This window comes from Pteropus vampyrus, unplaced genomic scaffold (assembly GCF_000151845.1).
Source record: "Pteropus vampyrus isolate Shadow unplaced genomic scaffold, Pvam_2.0 Scaffold16, whole genome shotgun sequence".
NCBI classification, from domain to species: Eukaryota; Metazoa; Chordata; class Mammalia; order Chiroptera; family Pteropodidae; genus Pteropus; species Pteropus vampyrus.
Window position 1 is genome coordinate 2,043,052 of NW_011888797.1, and position 25,462 is coordinate 2,068,513.

General features: G+C 38.5%; 1 protein-coding gene across 1 annotated transcript in view; it reads left to right on the forward strand.

The window, feature by feature from the left end:
* Window positions 1-23,039, forward strand: part of UTP20 (UTP20, small subunit processome component) — an 82,110-nt gene extending 59,071 nt beyond the window's left edge. Inside the window, exons 40-61 of the mRNA XM_011354412.2 lie at window positions 525-814; window positions 1,822-1,961; window positions 2,176-2,332; window positions 4,928-5,026; window positions 6,034-6,201; window positions 7,413-7,579; window positions 8,276-8,417; window positions 9,304-9,420; window positions 10,671-10,841; window positions 11,078-11,209; window positions 11,667-11,777; window positions 13,606-13,685; window positions 14,117-14,186; window positions 14,316-14,498; window positions 15,250-15,381; window positions 15,876-16,008; window positions 17,556-17,743; window positions 18,499-18,570; window positions 20,382-20,678; window positions 20,913-21,039; window positions 22,326-22,471; window positions 22,766-23,039. Of these exons, the coding sequence (XP_011352714.1) occupies window positions 525-814; window positions 1,822-1,961; window positions 2,176-2,332; window positions 4,928-5,026; window positions 6,034-6,201; window positions 7,413-7,579; window positions 8,276-8,417; window positions 9,304-9,420; window positions 10,671-10,841; window positions 11,078-11,209; window positions 11,667-11,777; window positions 13,606-13,685; window positions 14,117-14,186; window positions 14,316-14,498; window positions 15,250-15,381; window positions 15,876-16,008; window positions 17,556-17,743; window positions 18,499-18,570; window positions 20,382-20,678; window positions 20,913-21,039; window positions 22,326-22,471; window positions 22,766-22,921 (3,278 nt within the window). The 3' untranslated portion in view covers window positions 22,922-23,039. The remainder of the gene's footprint in view (window positions 1-524; window positions 815-1,821; window positions 1,962-2,175; window positions 2,333-4,927; window positions 5,027-6,033; window positions 6,202-7,412; window positions 7,580-8,275; window positions 8,418-9,303; window positions 9,421-10,670; window positions 10,842-11,077; window positions 11,210-11,666; window positions 11,778-13,605; window positions 13,686-14,116; window positions 14,187-14,315; window positions 14,499-15,249; window positions 15,382-15,875; window positions 16,009-17,555; window positions 17,744-18,498; window positions 18,571-20,381; window positions 20,679-20,912; window positions 21,040-22,325; window positions 22,472-22,765) is intronic.
* The last annotated feature ends 2,423 nt before the right edge of the window (window positions 23,040-25,462 follow it).

Genomic DNA, 25,462 nt, shown 5'->3' on the forward strand with positions numbered 1-25,462 from the left:
GTGAGGAATCCAGAGTCCACTAGGGTTAAATGACTGTGGCCACATGGCTGGTTAGCAGAGCCAAGGCTGGACTTGCCCTACAGTTCTGTACTGCTGAATTTCAATAAAGAGAACCCTATAGTAAGGGACATTTCTGCATAAGAACTGATAGCTACCATTATGATTTTCGTGCTCATAAATGTAGGTGTTTGCTTTTGGAAACCTCCAACCTTAGTACTTTAGAAGATTTCTTTTGGTTAACATCCTCCTCCCTCACTGGCCTCCCAACGTGTTCCCAAAGTTCACAATCTTTAATAGTTGTCAGTTTACTTGACACTCTGTTCCTCATTAGAATCCAAACTGTGAGAAAGCAAAAAAAAATTCATAACTCTTTCATTTATTAGGATTTCCTTAGCCCTTATCTTGCCTTCCCGTAGTTGGTGACTAGACATTCATTGTTGGATGTTGATGGAAAAGACTACTTAACATGACTGTCTTGTTTCTTTATTTGATTTAAGATGACTTTTGTTGTTTACTAAACGTAGGCATAATAGAACTGATCGAATTGCCAGAGCATGAAGCCATGGAATTAGAACATATAGATGAGGAAGAGAAGGAAAACAGATGTAGGAGTTTGTCGGACAACAATGAAGAACTAGGAATCCCTGATCCAGACAATTGTGAAGGAACATCAGCTAAGGAATCTGAGTGTATCACCAAGTCCACCTCTTCTCTTCCTCAGAATAAGGAAGAATTAGAGAGAACAATTAAAAATATCCATGGAACCATAACTGGGGATATCCTACCCCGGCTACATAAGTGCCTGGCATCTACGGTAATCCTTGTGTTTGGGGCCCAACAGGTCTGTGTGGATTGGGGTGCTTGTGGGACCCTGTCAGACTGTTTTCTAACTATTATTGATTGACTTCAGCTTTTAGATTTTTTTTTTTTATTTTCCGTCTCAACATTTTACAATTCTCTTTGTTTCTCTTGTCATCTTGAGGTTCATCTGCTATAGCTAGGTAATACTGTTCCTTTATTATGATTTTCATGTAGTAGATATATGCTTTTCAATCTCTGAAGTAGATATTAAGATGACTCCCATTACTAAAAATTAGAGTCTGTTTCCTTTTTTTCATTCTTGGCTATTTCTTTACTGTTCAAAATTATCTTCCCCCTGGTTGACAGGGATAACATTTAGCAGTGGTTTCTCATGAAGCCAGAGCCTGCCCTTCTCAATATAAACCACAGGTTGACAAACTGAGGCCATGGGCTGAATCTCACCTGCTGTCTGTTTTTGTAAATAAAGTTTTATTGGAACACAGTTACACTCATTCATTTGGTCTGATTCTGCTTTTGTATTACCACAGCAGAGTTGAGTAGCTTCATCAGTGACCAAAAGCCAAAAATACTACCTGGCCCTCTACAGAAAACCAGCCCTTGGTGTAAAGTATCATCTTGATCGTATTATATATTAGTAACTAACCTTCTTATATGAGGCACTGTATATCTTATGTCACTCAAACACCTGAAAGTCTCTATTGATACGAATTTTATATGGTTTTTATATATTTTCACAATAGTCAACCAACATCATTGTTGTATTGTGGCTGTATTTTTTTTCTGGTTACTCTTTTGAAAAAACATTCTTATTCCTATTGTTTTTATAATTTATAGAGGGTTATTCTCAAATTGCATAATTTAGTTTGTTTTTTAAAGCACTAAACTTAGGAATGCACATAACATATATCAGAAGAGTTTATCCTCAAAGGAAAGGTTGCAGTGTTGGTAGGTCCCTGTCCATTTGCTTTTGTTTTACTTTGACCTAAACTTTCTTTGCAGACTAAAAGGGAGGAAGAACACAAGCTCGTTAAATCCAAGGTTGTGAATGATGAGGAAGTCGTTCGAGTTCCTTTAGCTTTTGCCATGGTTAAACTAATGCAGTCCCTTCCACAAGAAGTTATGGAAACTAATCTGCCAAGGTATGGTGTATGACAAATTGGAAAACTTCAGTGAAGCTCTAAAATTGGTTCTTTCTTTGAGACTTTCGATTCTCTTTTGTCAGGATTAGCTGTGGTTTAGAATCCCAGTTGGGAAATGTGAGTTATAAGTAATTAAGAGAGAAAAGGATGTTTATATTTTTATCTGCTTCTGGGTTTTTTTATTATTATTATTTTTCCATTTCTCATTTTTTAGTATTTTGCTGAAAGTGTGTGCCCTCCTCAAGAACAGAGCACAAGAAATCAGAGACATTGCACGCAGCACTCTCGCAAAAATAATAGAAGATCTGGGTGTGCACTACCTACAATATATTTTAAAAGAATTACAGACTACCCTTGTCCGTGGATATCAGGTAAATAGCATCATGCGTTTTATATTCAAGTTGGGTTGGAGTTCCAGCATTTGCAATCTGAATACTATGAGTCATGGTGCTTTGGTTCTATCTTCAGTAAAGTTCATCCACTGAGAATAGCAATCAAGAATATTCAAAAGTTTCTAATCGGTATTTTAAAAAGCTCCTATATTTGATTTTTGTAAAAGTCATACCTATCTTTTTCATAACCTGTCTTTTTCTTTCAAATCACTCGATACCAAGGTCTGCATTCTCTGAGTTCTTTAAAAAATTCTTATTGAATGCATATTGAATGTATTGCCACAAATGTGAACAATAAAGAACATACACATTTGTGTAAGAGTTGAAATATATAACAAAAGCCATAAAAATAATAAGATCTCCAGGTGGAATACAAAGCTGAGTAGTAACCTGGCTGGCTAGCTCCTCACTGCTCCCAGTGTGGGCTCTGGACAGGCGCCATCAGCAGCACCTGGGAGCATGTTAGAAATACAGGATTTAGGGCCCTGCACTTGACCTACAAAAGCTGCATTCCTGTTCCTGTTATTTGTACAGTTTATAGAGGGTTATTCTCAAATTGCATGATTTAGTTTGTTTTTAAGATCCCTGGGTGATCTCAAGGTAAAGGAATCCTGCAGCTCGTTCTTTCCAAGACCAACCAAGACTCCTGGCAGTTCACTTTACTTACCTTCTATGTCTAACTTGTTCGTAGTAAAGTTCCTGTTCCACACATCATAAGTCTAACAGCTAAAACTATCACTATTCATTTTGACCATCTCTTTGCTAGATTTTTAGTGGCCGCTCTAGGGATTACCAGACATGATAGCTTTTAATAATCTCCTGAGAGTCAGTACTTTACCACTTTAAGTGGAACATGGAAACCATAACCACCATGTGAGTCCCTTCACCCTTCTCCTATCTTATATAGTTGTTTACATAGGACATTGCCATATGTCAAAAATTTTATCAGGCAGTGTTAGAGTTTTCACTTTTACTTGTCAAACATATTTTAAAGAATTCAAGAAGACTAGTCTGTTATTTTGCCCAGATATTTATCATTTCTGCTGCTCTTCCTTTACTTCTGAATGTCCCAGTTTCTTTCTAGTATCATTTCTCTTCTGTCTCAAGAACACCATTGAACAATCTTGTAGAGCAAGTGCGGTGACAACAGATTCTCTTAATTTTCCCTCATCTGTGAGTATCATTTCACCTTCATTCCTGAAGGATATTGTCACTAGATGTGTAATTCTGCTTTGATAGTAGTTCTTTCAGCACTTTAAAAATGTTCTACCACTTCCTTCAGGCATTTCTAGTGAATAATCCAGTTCTTCCAGTCATTGTTTCCCTCTCAGTAATGTATCACTTTTCTCCAGCTGCTCTAAAGTCTTTGTCTTTATTTTTCAACAGTTTGATTATGATGTGTCTAAGGGTGTATTTCTTTGGGTTTACCCGTCTGAGGTTTACTGAGCTTCTCAACCAAATTTTGGGAGTTTTCAGTCATAATTTCTTCAAATTTTTTCTGCACTGCTCTCTCTCCTCTCCTGGAACTCCAGTAAAATGAATATTAGACTTTTTGTTTTTGTCCCACTCATCACTGAGGTTCTGTTTATATATTTTTTTCAGCCTTCTTCCTCTGTGTTGTATACATGGAATAATTTCTATTAATCTATCTTCAAGTTCACTGACTCCTTCCTCTTATCTCAATTCTATCATGCCTATCCATTGAACTTTTATTATTTATTATTACAGTTATTGGCTTTTTTCAGTTCTAAAGTTTTTATTTAGTTCTTTAAATCTTTTGTTTCTTTGCTAACAATTTATTTCCCATTCATTTCAGACCTTCAGCTAGAAAGCTGGGGCTCTCCCTCTCTGCTTTGCCATGCGCTTCCTGCAACCCCCATCAAGGGCCAAGTGGAGGCAGGACAGAGAAGGAGAAAAGCAATTAGAGCTGGTTCACCCTTTCAGGACTGCAGTTCTACTGGAGGAGAGGAAGATCACTCTTCCACAAAGTTGTGGCTCCTGCCAGTCCCCACTTCTGGGCCACTGCCACCGCCGTCACCACTGGGGCACTGAGGGGTTGGGGTGAAGTTTGGTGGGACCTGCATTCTGGTGTTCTTCTCTAGTTGCTCCATGCATCCTGTGCAGGTTCCACAGCTGCATTCTCTGTACTCTGAGACAGGGTAGAATGTGCTTTCTCCATCTTACCTGGAGCTGGAGCCCCTATCATTGTCCATATTTGTTCTAGTCTTTCAGACAGCATTTATTTCGGTGGTTACTTTGTGTGAGGTGCTGTGTTGGGCACTGAGCATATAACGATAAATATAGTACAACTCTGTCTTTGAGAAGTTGTTCATGTTTTAATGGAGCACCTAAGGTATTTAGATGAGTAGCCCTTTTTTTTTTCCTAACCACCTGCTCTTCAAGTCTGTCCTATTATTTGTTAAAATAACTAAAATAGGGATGAGAGGACAAATGGTTTGGGTTTTAGTGTTAATCACGTAGACACTGCCAAAACGGTGCTCTTGAAGTGTCATTCTTTGTTTCCCCATGTAGTATCCTTAACCTTCCATATTCTTGTTATGCATTTCATTTTAGGTCCACGTGCTGACTTTCACCGTTCACATGTTGCTACATGGCCTCACCAACAAGCTACAAGTCGGGGATTTGGACTCTTGTTTAGACATAATGATCGAGGTAAGATTTAAAGAAAGGAATTCCAAATTTTTTGTAAGTAGGCAAAAGACACAAGAAATCAATTCACAGAATAAGAAACAATAGCCTATAAAAATGAAACTAATGTACTGTCTCATCTCTTAAATTAGAGGTTTAGAAAGCTAAGACCCAAGTGAAGTGAGATGGGCCCTCTGCCGTTGCTGGTTGGTTGTGGGTTGGAATAGCCTTTCCGTGGAAAGGAAATTGGCATTGTGTATCAAGAACTTTTGAAACGAGCAAAAATTTCAACTGCTTCTGAGAATCTGTTTTAAAAAAAAAAAAATGAGAGATGTGGGCTGGGGTTTATATAAAGATATATTCACCAGAACTTTATAATAGTGAAAAATTAATAACAATCAACTTTAAAATTATATAATTTATAATGTAGGTGGCGAAGATTAGGAAGAGCCTAAATTTGACACACAACCTTTTATTCATTTAGTTAAAAATATAGACATTTACTAACGTTGAATTAAATGCATTAATTTCGATAACTAAGTTGGAAATATCATGAGAATTTCTTAAAGAGAAACGGAGCTACTCTGGTAATATCAGAGAAAAACCTGTCTGTATATTATATGTGTAAATCTCTGTAGTACAGCAAGTCTTCAAATAACATTGTCATAATGATACTGAAACATCAGAGAAACTTAACTCTTGTTTATATCAACCAGCCCACCGTAAAACTGGTTTTGTTATAAGTCATTTTGCTTAAGGTCTCAGAACCTGTCGATAACATTGAGGACTTACGATGTTCTTCTTTTGTTTCTGATTAGTATGTTAGGTGTTTCTGTATCTGTTTGTTAGTAATTGGTCCCTAAACTACATTGAAAAAAGTGAAATCTAATAGAAATTCCTACCACCTAATTTCAGTTCAGTCCAACTTGCTTTCCTTGATTTGGACGTATCAATGCGCTTTTCAAAGACTGCTTCTGTTGGCATCTCTTGTTGAGTGTACATAATTGCCTTTTGGCTTTTTTCTTTTAAAGATTTTTAACCATGAGTTGTTTGGTGCCATCGCTGAAGAGAAGGAGGTAAAACAGATCCTCTCCAAAGTCATGGAGGCACGAAGAAGCAAGAGCTATGATTCTTATGAAATCCTGGGCAAGTTTGTAGGAAAAGATCAGGTTACAAAACTTATCCTTCCACTCAAAGAGGTAAGGACTCGAATGCAACACAGCAGATCTCAAAAAGAGCCTTGCCTGGCAAACCTTAACACTGCACTTCTTCACGATTTCCCTTGGTGCTAAGGACACCAATACACATGGCCACTAGGTGGCAGCCAGCCCTTAGTTGAGCATTCTAATCCATGGATCAGAGTCTCTGATGTAAACCATGAGATGCAGAAAAAAGGCAACAAGAATCGAAATGCAGGTGAATTGTACAGCTGGGTCCAGTCAGCAGCTAAGAACATAGCCTGTGGAATCAGACTGCTGCTCTCAGATTGCCAAGAGGAAGAACACTGACCTTTTGTGAACATATATTAAACATCGTGCTTCATTATCTCTTCTAATCGGCACAATCACCCTGTGAAAGCAATGGTGCTTCCATCTTAGAGATAGGAAAATTCAGGCTCAGGAAGGTAGGAAGGAGCATAGTTAAGGGGGAAAGTCAAGATTTAGTTCCAGATCTTTCTGATCCAAAGCTCAGATTTTCCTGCTGTTTCTTTCTGCCTCCTATTGGGTAGGGACTATAATTTATCTACCTTCAAAGTATTCTCTGTGCCTACTGCAGGGGTGAACATTCAATAAACGGTATTAATTCATTTTATCACAGTTTTATGTACTAAAATCAGAGCAAAAAACACTATCTAATGGCATAAATTAACTATAACTTCAAATATTTTGATGCTAGATTAACTCCATAAGTGTTCCTAGAAAGCATTTAGCCTGATCTAAGAATGCTAAGTATGTTTTGAGAATGAAAAAAAGTCAATAGAGTGCATGTATTTTCCATGTATATTATCAGATCCCTCCAAGGTAATGAAAATTATTAATACCAGGTCCTATGCAAAGAAATAGCTTTTAATGCACTTTTAATGCACTTGGAAGGTTGACATCTTATAAATGTCATATCATATCTCCAGCATTGCGTCCTCAGGCCTCACCAGCAAAGAGCACAGAGAGAAGGCAAGAAGTCCAGTGCCATACACACTGCTGACAGTGCTTATCTCTGGGGTCGAGGTTATGGTTAAATTTGACTTTATATTTTATATCTGTTTGAAATCTTATTAAGACTGTATTTCTTTTTTAATTAGAAAAAAAAAACATTAAAAAGCAAATACATATTAAAAAAAAATACTGCCTTTACAACAAATCAAAATGCAGTTCTGTGTTACCACAGCAATGACAGTTGTGTTTGCCTTTAGATCTTACAAAATACCACAAGTTTAAAACTGGCCCGGAAAGTTCATGAAACCTTACGCCGAATCATTGCGGGATTGATTGTAAATCAAGAAATGACAGCAGAATCCATTCTATTGCTCAGTTATGGTTTGGTCAGTGAAAATCTCCCCCTGTTAACAGAGAAAGAAAAGTAAGTTCAACCAAAAAAAAAAAAACAACTATCATTTAAATGCTTACTTCTAATTAGCCATTCAGTTCTTATTTACTTTTAAATGCATTCATTTAATAATTTGCTTTAGTAAAAAAAAAAAATACATATCTGAGTTATAAGAAGGTACTACTTTATGGTGTCCTTCCAAGTGACACATCTCAACATAAGATTATTTTCTGATGAATGAGGTAGCTAATGTGACAGCAGCCAATTTTTTGGCATTTCTTTGATAGCATTCTGTTTTGAATATTTCTCGAATCAAAGTTAGGATGGATTATAAATATTTATACCTCTTGCTCTCATCAAACAGAGATTTAGACCTTAGAAGATTTTAAGGTACCTTATTAGTAAACATCCTCTGGATTTTGCTTCTGTGTTCCAAAAAAGACTCCTTAGCATCTGTTTTCAGAAATCAAAGGGAGTGTCCCCTGGCTGTTCATCTTAATTTGAATGTGTGTCCATCAGTCTGACCTCCGTTTCTGGGGTCGTGCTAGCAACCTTGATCAACAACCTAATTATCTCTTCTGTGTCTCTTGATCAAGAGAGGAAAAAACCCACAGCAAACAGCACATTATTTAATGTTCAACTCTCATGACCAGAGAAGGCCACAGTAATTTGTGGGAATGCAGCATACGGTGTTCTTTCATTTATTTTTTATTCCATTATGATTGATAGAAATCCAGCAGCCCCTGCACCAGATCCACGTCTGCCACCCCAGAGCTGTCTTCTGCTCCCTCCAACTCCAGTTCGAGGTGGGCAAAAAGCTGTTGTGAGCAGGAAAACCAACATGCACATATTTATTGAGTCTGGACTTCGGGTAAGAATTAACCTTAAAGTGAGACTCCCCGCCCACAGTTGGGTCTGTGCCTTTTACTCTACTGAATTTCTAATGTTGCTTATTTCCACCTTAAATGCCTTACTGTAAATAAATTGTGGAATTTTTTTAGAAGATGTATTGGTCCATTTATTCTTTATCTCTTCTAGTACTTACTTGGATAATATAACTCTCAGAATTAACGATTCTGACCTAATATTGATTATGGTTTCATTGTTGCTTTACCTGAGAGTTTTCACCTGTAAACTACTTTGAACTTTTTCTAAAAGCTTTTAAAAACACAAATCTGATCATTTAATTTCCTTTTAAAACACTTCATTGGCTCTCATTTTCCCAAGAAAGAGCCAGTCCTTCATTTGGGCTGTAAGGCCGAGCCTCGTCGTGTCCCACTCCAATCCACGTTGCAGTTACACATGGCTTCCCCTCAGTTCTGTACAGTCTGCACGCTCTTCCTGTCCTCATCACCTGCTCCACCCTCTGCCCAGGTCCCCACAGAATTCTTGAAGCACCTGCATTTGTGGTTAATTATTCCTACAGTCTGTCTTCCTGGCTAAGATCTATCAGGGCAGGACCACGTCCAGCTTGGTCATGTCTGCGTCCTGCATGCCAACTCAGCACCTGGCATCAAAGCAGATGCTGAGTTATCTATCATTTGGGAAATGAACTTAGGATCTCAGCTGCGCAGTGAGCTTGCACCTTCTTCACTTACTGAGACTCTCCCAGGGAGTTTCCCATTTTTTCAAAATTTGTGCTTATCTAATAGAAGCATTTTAACATTTCAAGTTTGTCTCTTAAAATCATTTCACCATTACCTAACTCATCTGGGCTTATAGGCAACTGCTGCGAAATATCTTTTTAAATCTTTTAGTTGCTGCATTTGAGTCTGAAGACTTCCAAGATCAAGTCTTCAAGTGAGCATGTCCTGGAAATGTTGGATCCTTTTGTGTCTCTCCTCGTAGACTGCCTGGGTTCCATGGACGTGCGGGTGAGCATCTGTTCCTTCACAAGGCCATGTGGTGTGGAACACCCGGCACTGGGCTCTAGGCTCATGCTTCACCCGATAGCTGAAGTTTGTAAAGGGGATTATGACATCATGAGCCACCTCTATTCCCTGCATTTAATTGATCCCCAATTTAATAATCCCATATGTTTGCACATCCTTTAAAGTTTTAAAAGCCCTCCTAGGTACATTACTGATTTCATTGGATCCTCACAACAACTTTGTGATTGTGAGTGGTGGTGTCCCATGTCAGTAATCACCACCACATCATCATCACTGGTCACACTACTCACTGCTGTAAATCCCCAGAACCATTCATGAGGCATGTATTATTATCGTTTCTGATTAATAAATGAGAAAACCAGGCTTAGGCTAAGTGACTTGCCCCAGAGGGTAGATCGAGGATATGAGCCTCAGTCTGTCAGACCCCAACACCTACACCTCTCCCACATCCTCCTCTTTTACAGAGAAAGTGCCGAGAGGTTAAGAAGCATCTTGTACTTGAGTAGGTAAAAGCAGCAGGGCCGGGTTATGAGCCCTGGTCTCTCTGACTCCGGAGCACTTTGCTCTGTGTCTTTATCTAATCCAGCCCAGTCAGGCTGTCACAGCAACCAGAGCAGTAGGAATCCCCGCCAGGTAGAGCTAACTGACGAACTAGCTGATCTCTGAGGTTTGGCTTGGTTTGGGGATTCTCATGTAATCACTTGGTACCAGCACACTTTTTTAATACCTTTTGCACAGCTCTTGACTGTATTAAATTATAGTTCATTGTTTCCCATGCTTAATTTCTGAGCTAGCTATCTGCTCCTAAATGAGGCTTGACATCCTGTTTATTTTTCTATTTTTCTAATACTCAGTAGAGTGCCTCATATACATAATACAAGCTTAGTAAGAATGGATTAAATTGAAGTACCATTCTAGAAAATAGAGAAGTCATTTATACTGTGGTTTTTTTGATTGCTAAAATTGGTTAACCCATGCAGTCATTTATGCAGGTAAGTTAAGGTTGTGATATATCTTCACTTGCCTTGGAGAAGCAGTTAGTTCTTCTGCAGCAGGGAATAAGAAGCTTCCCTATCTTCTCACACTTCTGGCACAGTTCTTCAGAATGGGCTGGGCAGAGCATTTCATTCCTTCAGCCTGATTACGTATAGATTCTATACAGCCTTGAGTGTTGGGTTATTGGGTGTGGTCACTTCATAAGTTGATTGGTTCTGTTTGTTTTTGTTTTTCAGGTGATCACAGGTGCTTTACAATGCCTGTTCTGTGTCTTGAGGTTCCCTCTGCCTTCCATAGAAACAAAAGCAGAACAGCTGACGAAACACCTTTTCCTTTTGCTGAAAGACTATGCAAAACTGGGGGCTGCCAAGGGCCAGAACTTCCACCTGGTGGTAAATTGTTTCAAGGTGAGTTGTTTTTACCTGCACTTAGGAAAAGCCAGGCCCAGGGTGAACATCAAAATTAGTTTCCCACGTTGTCCTTTGTGGTCTTGCTCAAAAATTTTTCCAGATTAATTTGCTAAGGCCAGAGGATTGATATCCTTTATGAAAAGGCACTGATGTTATATTAAGTCCTCATGATTTCACTGGATCCTGATTTCTGGGACATCCTGGCTATTAACCTTCACTATTGCAACTTATAGTGTGTGACTGTACTTGTGAAGAAAGTGAAGTCTTACCAGATAACCGAAAAGCAGCTTCAAGTTCTACTAGCATATGCTGAGGAGGACATTTATGACACTTCAAGACAAGCCACTGCATTTGGTCTTTTGAAGGTATGGTGTCACCAGAATGTGGATTTGATAGTTTATGAGCCTCAAGTCAGATATTTAAAATAACATGGGAACACAGTGTTTTGACTGTTTTAGACTTCCAAAATTAAGTAATTTATAAAGATAATGATGATTTTGGTGGATTAATTATAAGCTAACATATGTACTTATTAAAATGTTCGAATGTGAACTCTATATTAATACTTCCAGAATATTCTATACAAAAACAGATGTTCTACCTGTATTTATCATATTAGACATTATTTTCCTTTTTCTTTTTAATTGTGCTGAGATATATAACACAAACTTGCCCATTTTAACAAACATTTTAAAATATGTTATTCTTTTGAAGGTACTTTCTTTATGCTTGAAAACTGCCTGTGACTACTATAGCATCATGTCAACTTATGCCCATCTGCAGTAAAATGTGAAGAGTATGTCTTTTCCTTTTGTATTTTAGGCCATTTTATCTAGAAAGTTGCTGGTCCCAGAAATCGATGATGTCATGCGGAAAGTATCCAAGTTGGCAATTTCTTCGCAAAGTGAGCCTGTCAGGGTCCAGTGCAGACAGGTTTGTAGAGAACTTATTCCCATAGCAACGGTTGGGACCTGCCAACCGTTTGTTTGGTTTTTCAGTAAAGAGATGTCAACACTGCTGAATTCTGAAGACGACTTTGTGTCAGATTGATGTTTCATTTTGAGACTCGGACCCATTTACCCTCCAAGTGTGAGAAGGGTCTTGGCCTTGTCTTAAGGGCATTTTTCAGTTAACAAGGAGCATTTTGAGTATAGCTCACCACATGTGGCATATTTCAGATAGACGAAGAAATACGTTTTCCTTCTGCAGCATGATAGCCTGCAGCAAAGGTTTCCATCCAATGGTCCAGTCGGCATCTACTTACGCACATCGCTGTGTGTCAGGTGCTGCTGGCAGAGCGGTCAAGAAAATGATTATAGTCCCCATCTTACAGTAGGCAGGCACAAAACAAATTCCACAGATAGTTATTTAGTTATAGATGTCGCAGGTGCCAGGAGGGAAAAGGTGCTATAATATAATTACCTATGTACCTCAAAAAAAGAAAAAAACTATGACACAAGGGTAAGATCCCATCAATTGTAAGACACATCCTAATTCTAGATGTTAAAATGTGAAAAACTACTTCTTAGAATTGATGAAATATGGAAAAGTACACAATAAGATCATATGAACCAGTAGAGAACCACACTAGCGTGAGAGTCAGGAGGCTTTCCTGAGGATTGGCGTGTGAGCGAAATTTGAAAGGAAGATAAGGCTTCGCCTTCCAGGTGAAGGGAGTGGCAGATGCCTGAGGAAGATCAGCCTTGAAGTGGGTCAGAGCTTAGCTTGTTGGAGCAGCTAAATCAAAGCGAGCGAGGTGGGGAAGGGAGTCAGGTCAGGCAAGACTTTGTGGTCTTGTTCAAGATTTAGAATAGCAGAAGTTATTGAAATCAATAGGCAAGGAAGTGAAATGAGCAGATTTGTGTTCATACATTTGTCTACCCCAATCATGAGTGCATATCAACCCAGGAGGTGGAAGGGTCTGAGTGGGAAATACAGACTCAGAGTTAAAGGAGGATTTGGGCCACTAAGGAGGCCAGAGTAGAGAGGGAGGAAGCTTGTCTTTAGAAAGTTTCCTTAATGACTGCCAGCTGCTGTTTATTCAGCACTAGCTGTGCGCCCAGCACTTTACAGACATGACTTCTATTTGTAACTGTACTTCAAAAAGAATAGTACCCCCATTTTATAGCTGGGGGTAAAAATGGCCCGGAAAGTTTAATGACGTGCCTTAGTTCTCATAGTTTATCAACAAAAGAGGCAGAATAGTATATAGTTTAAAAGCAGAGCCTTCGGATGCAGATAGACTAGGCATTGCCACCTGAGCCAGTTACTCACCTCTCTGTGCCAACTTAACATTCTCTTCCAAGGAAATAATGAAAATTAACCGAGAAACACTTAACTCAGTGTTATGCACATAGAAGGTATTTAGTAAATGCAATAGTTATTATCAATATTAAAATTATTATCACCATTATTATTATTCAAGGGGAAACACGGGGTTGAACCATAGCCCACCAGCACATCACACCACCTATCAAAGAGAAAGGAACTTCTGACATGTGAGCTTAGATGTGGAGCCCTGAGCAATGATGCCATTGGTGGGCTAGGACTTGACTGTTCATTAGGCACATAGGGCAGGACCTGGGTGAGTGAATGGGGGGAGAGAAGAAGGGCTGTCAACTCAAGAGGCCGACGTCACCTAACTGATCACCCTTCTGAAAGGTCTTTTTAACCTACCAGTGTGTCCCAGAAAGCAGCTTAGGAAACAAGAATCCTGGAGAGATAGGATCCAAATAATCTTCTGTGTGACTTCCATTCCTAGGTTTTCCTGAAATATCTTCTTGACTATCCCCTGGGTGATAAATTGAGACCAAACTTGGAATTCATGCTCGCGCAACTGAAGTAAGTTTAAGCCATAAAGTACACAGAGGTGGTGGGGGAGTTTCTTCTCTCCTTTTAATGAAGCGGCTGTCCTAAAAAGAACAAAGCCTAAACACAGTGGCGCATTCTCTGAGGATGATGCCATGAATCATTGACTCAACTAGCAAGCATTATGCGTGGCTTCACATAGCAGTTCTGTAAGTCGCTTTTCAACTCAGTCTGACCACTGCTTGTCATTAGAGTCCCCTTAGGAGAATAGTAAAAATCTAACAAAACTACATTTAAAACCACAGTAGCATGATACATACGACCATTAAAATAGGGAAAATGGAGGTTTTTTTCCACTTTTTAAGAAATGGACTGTGACCTTGAAACGATGTTTCAAATACTTGAAAATAATTATTGATAAATTTATAAGATACTAACAAGTCCTTCTAATGTTCTTGCCCTAGTTATGAACATGAGACTGGGAGAGAGTCCGCCCTGGAAATGATCGCTTATATCTTTGACACGTTTCCTCAGGTACTGTGAATCACAAAGACAAACTTACCTGGGTTTCCCTTGAGCCCTTGGGATCCCACGGTCCTCCCCCATGAAGGCACCTGTGAGAATCCAATCTGCGTGTGCTCATCAGTGCCTGTTCCCTTCCAGGGACTGCTCCACGAGAACTGTGGGATGTTCTTTATCCCCCTTTGTCTAATGATGGTGAACGATGACTCTGCCATGTGTAAGAAGATGGCATCCATGGTGATCAAATCCTTACTCAGTAAAATCAGCCTTGAGAAAAAAGATTGGCTCTTCAATATGGTTACCACCTGGTTTGGAGCGAAGAAGGTTAGGATTGCTTTTAGTCATAATTCAATGAAAAGTCTTAGATTTTTTGGTGTTCCTACTTTAAAGACAAATGCATATACATTGTTGAATTAATTTTTCCCAAGTAGGTTTATTTTTATTTGATCACGTTAACAATATGTTCTTATAATAATATTTCGGAAAATGAAGTTACAGAGTAATGTAAAAATCACCTGTATTCCCAGTACACTGGTAATGTCAGGCAGTTATCCCACTATATGAATGTATCATAATTTACTTAACCAGCTCACATTGATGAGAACCTTAGTTTCCAGTTTTGCTTATTCAATTTATGGAACATAATTTTTGTCGATGATTGTATTTACTTGATGACTCTACCACCATTATCGCTGTCCCATCCATATGGAACATAAACAACTCATGTCATATCTTAGTACTTATTTAAGTATTAAAGTCAGATTGGAGGGTAGAGAGATGGTATGAAACTTTTTTTTTTAATTTAAAATAAAAAATATTAATCAGTGGATAACGATGTATGCCACTTTTTAAAAACGTTATTCTTGGGTATGAAGATTTCTTTGTATTTTTCTTGTTAGCCACAAAAGATCCATTCTCCATTGATTTCCAGTATCTTGAACCATTGAAGACAAAGTCATGCACACTTGCATTTTATAATTTTGGAAACAGCCTTCCAAGTTGTGTTGACATTGTCTCGTGGGTTGTTTTTTTTGTTTGTTTTTTTGTTTTTTAATTTTGTTTGTTTGTTTGGTAGAGGTTAAATAGACAACTAGCTGCCCTGATCTGCGGCTTGTTTGTGGAAAGTGAAGGAATCACTTTTGAGAGAAGATTTGGAACTGTTCTCCCTGTGATTGAAAAGGAAATTGATCCTGAAAACTTTCAAGATGTAAGTTATTTGCTAGGGAATAAAATTTTCGCTAATTTTTATAGTTTTACTTGAAGTGATATAGATTAAAATATTGTGTTAAACAATGTGTTTAAAAATTTGTATTAATAAAAGCAAGAATTCAGTGCAGTCAGATCTACTTTTTAAAATGAGGTTTAAAGTAATTTACCTTCTGTAGTATATGACAGTCAAAGGTTCTCAAGCAGGGTGATTTTGGCCCCACAGAGGACATTTAGCAACATCTGGACACATTTTAGGTTGTCACAGCTGGAGGGTAGGAGGTACTACTGGCATCTAGTGGGTCAAGTGCAGGGATGCTGCTAAATACCTTATAGTGCACAGGCAGCCCTCCACAGCAAAGAATTATCTGACCCAAAATGGCAGGAGTCTTGCAGTCAAGAAACCCTGATGTAGATTTACATGCCGAAGTACGAATGTCCATCAGATACTTCGAGATTGTTGTCTTAATTGATTTGCATCCATCTTGTTTTTAGATCGTAGAGGAGACTGAAGAAAAAGCTGCAGATCGCCTTCTGTTTAGTTTTCTTATACTGATAAGTAAACTCATCAAGGAATGTAATATTATTCAGTATACCAAGCCCTTTGAGACTTTGAGTAGAATCTGGAGTAAGTATTGCCTTTTTTGTTTAAATCTAAAACTTATTAGTTGTGATAGAATTATTGAAAACAAATTTGGGAGATTAGAATATGAATACTTCAGAAAGTATATGTCAAGGGAAAAGTCCATGAGAAAAAGGGCCCTTTCATGTTGATTATAGTGAAAATGTTTCTTTCTGAAAAATACATATATGTTTATAACTTCATAAGTAATACATTTCATTTATAAAAGAAAGAAAATTAATTATGAGGGAGTATAAGAAAGGAAAAAATTCCTCAAAGTCCTCTTTGCTATTTCATGGTATTTTGGTATATATTTCCAGCCAGTCTTTTTGGTTTATTTTGAGGTTGCATAATTCCATATAAACTTTTATATCCTGTTTGTACTCAAGTAAGCATATTACTAGAACATACTTAGTAGATATCCTTTTAAATAGCTATAAATAGTCCATCATGTAAATATGCCATAATTTACCAAACAATTTCACTTTTAAAAGACATTCAAGTTGTTATATATCACTCCTTTAATGAAAAATAAGATCCTAGAATTTTTAATTTAACATATTCAATTTTAATCTGTCAGTAGGAAATAGATATTGGAATGTCTGCTTTAAGTACCCACCTATTTTAAGAAAACTCATGATCCTATGAGAAATAATAGCTGCTAAGTTACTATGTGGCCTACTCTTGTGTGGCTCCACTGAGACATGGCCAGATTATCACAGAGGTTCACACAGAACAAAAGTAAAGCCATGCTCATAAAGTATAGCAACACAGACTAAAACTCAGATATGACGTGGTTCATCCAGAAATTTAATCCCATTCCCCAACACAAGGTTTCACCACTGTACTTACCAAATGTGGTATATGGAGAGTGCGTATAGCTAAGACTGTGACCTTTAAGGGGTCATATTTAAGAGTATGAGCTTTGCGGCCAGATGGAGCTGGGGCCCAGGCTTGGTTTTGCCTGTTACAGCTTGGCATGTCCCTTAGTCCCTCTGGAACATCCATTTCCTCATCTGTAATGTAAAATGGAAATGACAGTTCCAGCCTCACAGAACTGTTGTGTGGTCTCAATGAGATATGTGTAACACACTCAGCCCTGTGCCTGGCACATAGTAAGCCTCAAAAATGGTGCCTTTCCAGTCAGCTACTTGGAGCCACCAATTTCAATACTTCTGAGAAATAAATGTGTCCTTGCATATAATTACATTCATTTTAATTTAGAAATTATAAATGCTAATGCCACCTTATTTCTCTTTAATCTGAAACTAGTTCTTATGGAGCTGCTCTCTTTTTAGACTTGCATACTCGTACCTCTGTCGTGTCATTTACCACGTCAGGAGTTGGTTTTCTAGTCGTTTCCATTGTCTCTCCACCTCACTTCTCCCTAGCTCCTTGAGAGCTTCTGGGGAAGCAGGGGCTCTTTTGTTTGTGTTTAGTTCCCAAATCCAAGCACATAGTAGATACTCAAGAAATACCTAAACTAGTCATGTTTACCACCAAAGAGTCCGGAAAGCTGTGAGACATCTGAGAATGCTTGTTGGTTCCCTTAGGTCACGTGCACGCTCACCTGAGACATCCACACAACTGGGTGTGGCTCACTGCAGCCCAGATTTTTGGATTGCTCTTTGCCTCTTGCCAACCAGAGGAGCTCATTAGAAAACGGAATGCAAAAAAAAACAAAAAGAAACTCTCAGAACCTGCAGCCGTCAGGTTCCTAACAAGCGACCTTGACCAAAAGGTAAGGTTTCTCTAAACCTATTTCTTCCTTCATGACCCATGTGAGGTGTTCATTCTGGCTCATGTAACTGGGGTTGGCCCTTGGTAGAAATTCTTCCATCCAACAACTTGTTGCATATGTGAATCTGTAGGAACTGGAGAGGGGTCACCCTCAAGGCCATGGCTTTTCAGAGGTAATTTTTAGACTCAGTCTAGTCAGACTTTCGCTTTGCTTATTTAGCACATTCATCTTCCTTTATGTTTAAGTTCTTTATCAACACTGGAAAATGAGTTTGATACTGTCTGTCCTGCCTCCTCCATAATCTTAATGATGACTAAATGAAATCACATTCATGAAAATCTTAGGTAGGGACCATGTTATATCCATCTCTGATTTCCTAGGGCCTAGCACAGTGCCTGGCTCATAGTGGGAACTTTGCAAATATTGAATGAGTGAAGAGTAGAAGGGGAAAAAAAGAGGAAGAAAAAAATGTATTGGAACGTTGCAAAGTTCTGTACTAATCATCTAAGGGATTATGACCTCTGTCTCCCTAGAGCTTGAAAATATCCCATTCGTTTGGGCTGAGATGCTTGTGGCAGGTAGAAGGGAATAGTTACCCAATTTACACAATTTCTGGTTCTGAACCTTCCTTCTCCAGATCTACACAGGTGATCATTCGGAGCAAACACTAGTACCTCAGTTATATTATTACGGTTACTCAGAAATACCCTGCATTGTGTCTGCCAATGTCCTGTTTTTTTTTTTTATTTTCACAGATGAAAAGTATCTCCCTAGCCTCCTGCCATCAATTACATTCCAAATTCTTGGATCAATCTCTAGGAGAGCAGGTAAGTATGATAATCCTATCCAGTTAAATAGAAGGGATCTATCTATTCTAACAGTAGTCTAGGAATAGGCTCACTTTTGGTGTTTGTTTTTTGTTTTCCCTAGTTTCATGCTTGGGGAATTAAATGAAATATAAACATACACTCAAATACATGTTCAGTTATGCACATATATCTAATTGACTCTGGGGTCCATTTGGGATTACTCTTGGCTCCATTTAAAATTCCCAACAAAGATGAGCGGAAGGCTGTTTATTACATCTTTTCATTTTCAGTTTTAACGTACCCATTCTACATTGTGATTGAAGCTTTGAAGGGCATTGATTGTTTTTATATTAAACTGCAATATTAGATTCCTTTTCTTACCCCTATAATTTGAAGAGAAAGCAATAATGTTCATGCCACAATGCGGTCTGAGAATCATCTGTCTGTAACAGAAGGCAGATAAATCCATCATTAAAAAGCTTTATATGTTTTCACATTATAAAATTTATAAGTAAAATGTAAACATAGAGAAGATATTTATAAATATGTGATAAATATAAATTGTTTTTGAATGGTTTGGTCTGCTGCTCCCTTTTATTTTTTCCTTTTTCGATAGAGCAGTTGGGCTATAGATGATGAGGTGACACGGATGTGGTATATGGATATGAGCAAGGCAATTGACCATGTCTCTTGTGAGTCATTGTGGACAAGCCGGAGCAATGCAGATTAAGGGATAAGGGGCACTAGAAACTAGGTGCATCCATTCTAATCTTAGGTGGCATGCCATAAACACAGATGGATAGCAGTGAGGCCAAAGAAATCCTGTCCTACCAGGCTGGACAGTACCAGTTTTGGTAGAGGCTGACACCATACAAGCTCGGGACAGGGAGGAATAGATTTACTAGTAATGACCCAGGATGAAAGAAATTATAGATTTTAGTTCACTGTAATCTTAGAGCAAGTTAGCAATATGAAGTGGCTGCCACAGCGGGAAAAGGCCTCCAAATCTGGGACTGTCTTCATGGAGGCCAGACTTCCAAAAGAAGGAAACTATAATCTTGGTATTAACTCTTAAAGGACAGGCTAGCCTTGGCCCATGTGTGGGGTTCTGAGCACTACATTTGGGGAGCTTTGGGCACACAGCACCTCTAGCAGAATAGCCAGGATGGTTTCCTCCTTCACATTAGGGGTGTGAAATACCTACATCAGAGACTTTATGGATGTCCCAGGGACTCAATAAATGGGTCTGTTATTTTAAGACTAAAATTGTCCCTGCGCTGTTTAACTGGATCAGATGAGATTTGAGAAGGAAGAAGCCAGTGTTTAAGAACCTGGGCTTGAATTCTCAAGACTGGCTGACCACTCACTTTGTCTTTGAGTGAGTCCTTTAGTAAACTCAGCCTTGATTTTCTCTCCTGATAATGGTGCCTAATTAGGGACATGTTAAAAGTTGAATTGAAATGCTGTATACAGAGCTACTTGTCATGGAAATTGTTATTTCTGTAATGAAGTAATTTAATGGAATGAGGATGAAAGCTTTCACTAAAAATGTAAATGGATGGTCCAGAATGAATTCATTTATTTACTTTGTGTGACCTTAAAGGATAGAGCTAGGCCAGATGCATGAAAGTTACATGAAAATGGGTTTGGACACACTGTAAGGACGAACTGAAGAATTACAAAAAAAAAAAAAAAAAAATGGAACGATCATCAATTTAATAGTGCAATACCCAGTTATTTCTAATTGTAGAACACCTATTTTAGCTTCTGCTTTCCCAAGCAAAGTCAAAGCCCAATTCCTTATCCCTGCCCTCCCTTTTTTTTTTAAGGTTGTTAAGAATTTGCTGTTCGTAGCCAAAGTCTTATATTTACTGGAACCCGATTCTGGGCATAAGCAAGGTGAGATACAAGAAGACCTGGAAGAACAAGAAGCTTCAGGGCACGGTGTGGCCAGAGAGGGAGGAGAACACGAAGCCTGTGCACCTGAGGAGGTAGAGTCTGACAGAGAGGAGAACGACGAGGCGAAGCAGGAGCACAGCAAGCCAGCCACGCTGCTGTGGCTGGTCCAGAAGTTGTCCCGCATTGCAAAACTGGAAGCCTCTTACTCACCTCGGAACCCCTTAAAGGTGCGAATAACGTGCAGTGATTGAAAGCGTCATTTTAGTTATTTTTTGAAAGCCTCTTTTTTTAGAAAGTATTTTAGTCGTGTTAGTAATCCTCCCAAGTTCCTAGGAACTTTTGAACCCCAAACTGCAGCAATAATATCTGCCCCAAAACAGACCTTGTTTTCTAAATTAACTGTGTGCATGGCTGCAAGTTTAAGAGAAACACTTCTAATGAACAATGATCTGTATTTTCAGAGAACATGCATCTTTAAGTTTCTCGGAGCTGTGGCAATGGATCTTGGCAAAGACAAGGTGAAGCCGTATCTCCCAGTCATCATAGCTCCTTTGTTCCGAGAACTGAACAGCACCTATTCGGACCAGGGTAACTCCGCAGCCTCCCTCTTGAACCCTTGCACCCCTCTCCCGAATATGTCCCTCTTTCTTCTGTCCTCCTCCCTGCCAGTTATTCTAAGCAAGAAAATTTGCCGGGTTCCAAGATGGTTAATAGCAAATTAATAAGGCATATTTGTGTCATATTTGACTACCTTCTCCTGTATGCTTTCTTGTATCTAAGAATGAATGTTTCCTAAAAGATAATATTTTACTCCTAAGCAGAGATTAAATATTCAAAGAAAACTACCATTTGGGGTGGTTCTAAACCTCACAGTGCTTTGAACAATAATGAACAATGAAATGTCATTAGATTCTCAAGATTTATAAAACAAAAGTATGAAAGTTTTTAGTTTAAGTGTCATTTCAGTTTCTCCTGTTTATCTTTTTCCTTGCTGGTGCATTTAATACATTTCCCTCGCTGACCATAAAATGTCTGTTGCCAATAGAAAAAGAGGGAATTGGGGGCTGGAAAGGGAGGTAAAGTGGATCTTAAGTTATAAATTAAAACAAATGGAATAAATGTCAAAGCTAGAGCTGTTTTAGTCCTACAACCTTGAAGGAAAGTTTCTTTCCTCTTACGAAAAGGCAACAGTGAATGTCAAGTCGGCTTTGTTTCTCATCAACCAAAATTTATTGAGCACCTAATATTTGCAGGCACTGGAGGTTCAACAGTGGAATAGGCCTAGTCCCTATTTTCAAGAAACTTGCCAATGTAGAACAGATGGCCTGAACTCTCCTGAACTTGATGCAAAAATCTGTAGGTTATTTGCACTTGGGAAAAAGGAGGCAAGGAAAGGTGTGAGAGCTTTTGAGCAGCTTTTGTAAGCTTCTCAAAGGAGTCTTTGATCCCCCACACCCCATGCAAAAAAAGTTGTGGCCAGAGCTAAGCCTCTGTGACCTGTGAATTAGAGCCTAGAAAAACACGCTTACCTTTCCCCCATCTGCAGAGCTGAGCAGGTTAACAAAGGTAACCCAAAACATTTCTGTCCAGTTCTCAGAGTAATGTCTTCTGAGCCCAAATTCTGCCACTTCCTGGTGTCTGCCACTTTCATGGTGTCTGATCTCTTGTTGCATCCTGGATGAGGTGGCTGTAAACTGTGTCCAACACTTCTGCTGTTCTCTCATCTCAGAAACGTAGAGGCTAGTTTCAGATTTGTGTTTAACGTCTAAGTAATAGAATTGATAATGCCGCAGTTTAAATTTTGCTTGTTGTTTTTGTAGATATTCAAATGTATCCTTTCCTATGTAACTAATTATTACTCTGTGTGTAATTAGATCCTTTGCTGAAGAATCTATCCCAGGAAATCATAGAATTACTCAAAAAGCTGGTTGGGCTAGAGAGCTTCTCATCAGCCTTTGCCTCTGTACAGAAACAGGCTAATGAGAAAAGGGCACTCCGGAAAAAGAGGAAGGCTCTGGAGGTAAGTTTGCTGTTTGAATATATGGCATGTTCATTAGGCTTAGTAACTGTTTTTAACCAGGGCTGTGTGCATGTGTTTGTGTCGCACTTAACTCGGGGAGGAAGGAGGTACTGGTTGTGTTTGAGAAGTGAGGACTTTATAGCTGGGGCTCCAGATCGTCTTTAATGGGCATGTACTGCATTCGTTGTGTTTAAAAGTCAACACAATGGTCCATTTGTGCATTTGATTTTTATTGGTTTAACATTTACTTTTAACATTTACTTTAGACATAAGATTTCTATTCTTTTTTTCAAGTTTGTAACTAATCCTGATATTGCCGCCAAGAAAAAGCTGAAGAAACACAAAAATAAAAGTGAAGCAAAGAAGAGAAAGATAGAGTTCCTGCGTCCAGGCTATAAGGCCAAGAGACAAAAGAGCCACAGCCTGAAAGATTTAGCAATGGTGGAGTGAAGTGCCCCCATGCTGACAGTGTCTCAGCTCACCCCAGAGCATGAACTTTCCAGTGTATCTGCTGGTGTGAAATCACAGCAGCGTTTATTATTTAAATTAAATTTTGGCAGAGATTGTATATTATTGTTATTATTATACAGTTTAATGTAATCATCTCATGTATTTTTTAATTAAAACATTTCATACTACTACTGTATCTTCACTGTCTAAAAAGCCTGTGACACTAGTAATATAATTGAAAATGCATTTTTTTTTTTAAGATACATTTTAAAATAGCAAGTCAAAAGTTAGAGGAAGTTAGGAATACATCATATGATTTGCAATTCCCTTATGGAGGCAATTGTAAAACTTTATCAAAAGACATTAAGAAAATTTTGCACAAATGGAGAAATATAACCATGTTCATGGATAGGAAGATTACCATAAGATGCTAGTTTTTCCCGGGTTGGATTTCATTGTTTAAATGCATATCTGAGCAAAATCTCCAAGAGAGTTTTTCATATTGTCCTAACAAGCTGATTCTAAAATTTATACAGAAAATAAGCTGAGAATACCCATGATGCTCTTTAAAAAGAACAGGGTGAGGAGTTTTTCATGTCAGATATCAAGAAGTGCTATCTATAGAAGAGACATGTGATAAATTCTACTTATTAAATTTAAGAACTCCTTAGGAAAAGAGAACTGGGAGATGGTATGTACCATAAACTGATAAAGGATTACTAGTACTCAGGCTATATAATGAATTCCTAATGAATCAACAAAAATAATCCAGTAGAAAAAGTGGCAAAAGAAACGGGCATTGCACAGAAGAAATATAAATGGCCCTTAAACATTAACATTTAGATGATGTTATAGTCTTAAATATTAAAGTATCCTGGTTGGTAAATAGTCACGTCCTTGAGACCCTGCCCCCGCCCAAGCGCCACCCTGGCTACACGAGTCCCTAGGCTCCCTACCTCCCCACACCAGAAATTAAAGGCTTTACACCTGGACAAGTGGGGGCTCTGCATCAGCTATGCCTAGTTGTTAAAACATTTTGAATCACTCCCATATTCCACCTCACTAATACTTAGGAAAATGCAAATTAACACCAGAATGAAATTGTTTTGAACCCTTTGGATTGACAAAGCTGACAATACCAATGTTAAAGCAGGGTACAGCAAAGGGAACTCTTGTAAACCACTCAGAAAACAATTTGGCATTATCCTGTTCAACCATAGGGTGTCTTTTGGTTCACTCTACACTTGATGTGGAAGTAATATTTAGTGCCCAATATATTGGTAAGGGAGTCGGAAGATTGATCCTATGTGCCAGGCACTTTGCATATCTTTTATTTAATCCTCATAGTATTCCTTAGAGCAGCCCTAAAATTAGTTATTTTTCTGATGAGTAAACTGAAATTCAGATTATTCAACGTAAGGATAACATAGGTTATAAGTGGTATAATCAGGATTCAAATCTAGGACTGAAAGCCCAAGCTCTTTATAATTTGTAATTATGGGTTTAGACTATTATAGCTTATGGCATAGGAATCAAATGTACAAACGTTCATAACTTCAGCATCTGCATCTTGTAGGTTTGTCTCAAACGCGTTCTCACACCTCCAAGGGATTTGTAATGTGCCAAATGGGGCATCTTGGATGGCCAATCTCAATTACCTCTTATGTGATTTAAAGTACATGTATTGCTTTTGTAAAAAATTTAAAAATCAAAAAAAGTTAATGCTAAGACAAAGCTCAGAACAAACACCTCAGGGATTTTGAACACAGCTATGTTTGTGTTTTATCAGCAAATATTTACTGAGTGTCTACGTGCCAGGTGCACCACACTAAATGAAAGGAATACTAACAGTAAATAAAGTATGGTCCCTGCCATCAAGAGGCTTACATTCCCACAATTTAAAGTGCATTTCAGGTACTCTGGTAACAATTCCAACACTCTAGATTTAATTTTTCACTGTGATCATATAACAGCACAACTACCAACCAGTTATAAAACAGAATGTTAGAGCTAAAACAAACCTTTGATATTATTTGTCCAAGTCTCTCATTTTATAGAGAAAAGAAAAACTGAAGGAGCAGCCATCTGTACCTAGAGAACTCATGTGTTCTGACTTTTAAGTTTGGTGGTTTTCCCATTTTCAGGCTTCTCACAGAACAATGTTCAGTAGATCTTTATAAATATCAACATCTGAACTCTCGTAGCATACCAGCAGTTTCCTGCTAGACAAAAACCTTATAATTTATACCATATTAAAATAAGTGTATGCTCTATTTATCCCATCCTGTTCTTTGTGATAAACCAGAAGGATCGGCATCATCCAAGTGCTGACCTTTGCTGCAGCTTCATGTGCCCTCCTCGGTATTCAAGACACAGGGGCTCCGTGCCAGATGGCATCTGCCTGCCAGGGCCTCCCTCTCCCCACCTGTTCTCACAGTGATCATGAACCTCCAGAGAGTACTTCGCCACCAGACACAGACCAAATTAGGAATAGGTGCTGGACAGTAAGAAAGAGCAAAAGTCCCACAGGTGAGAGAAAGC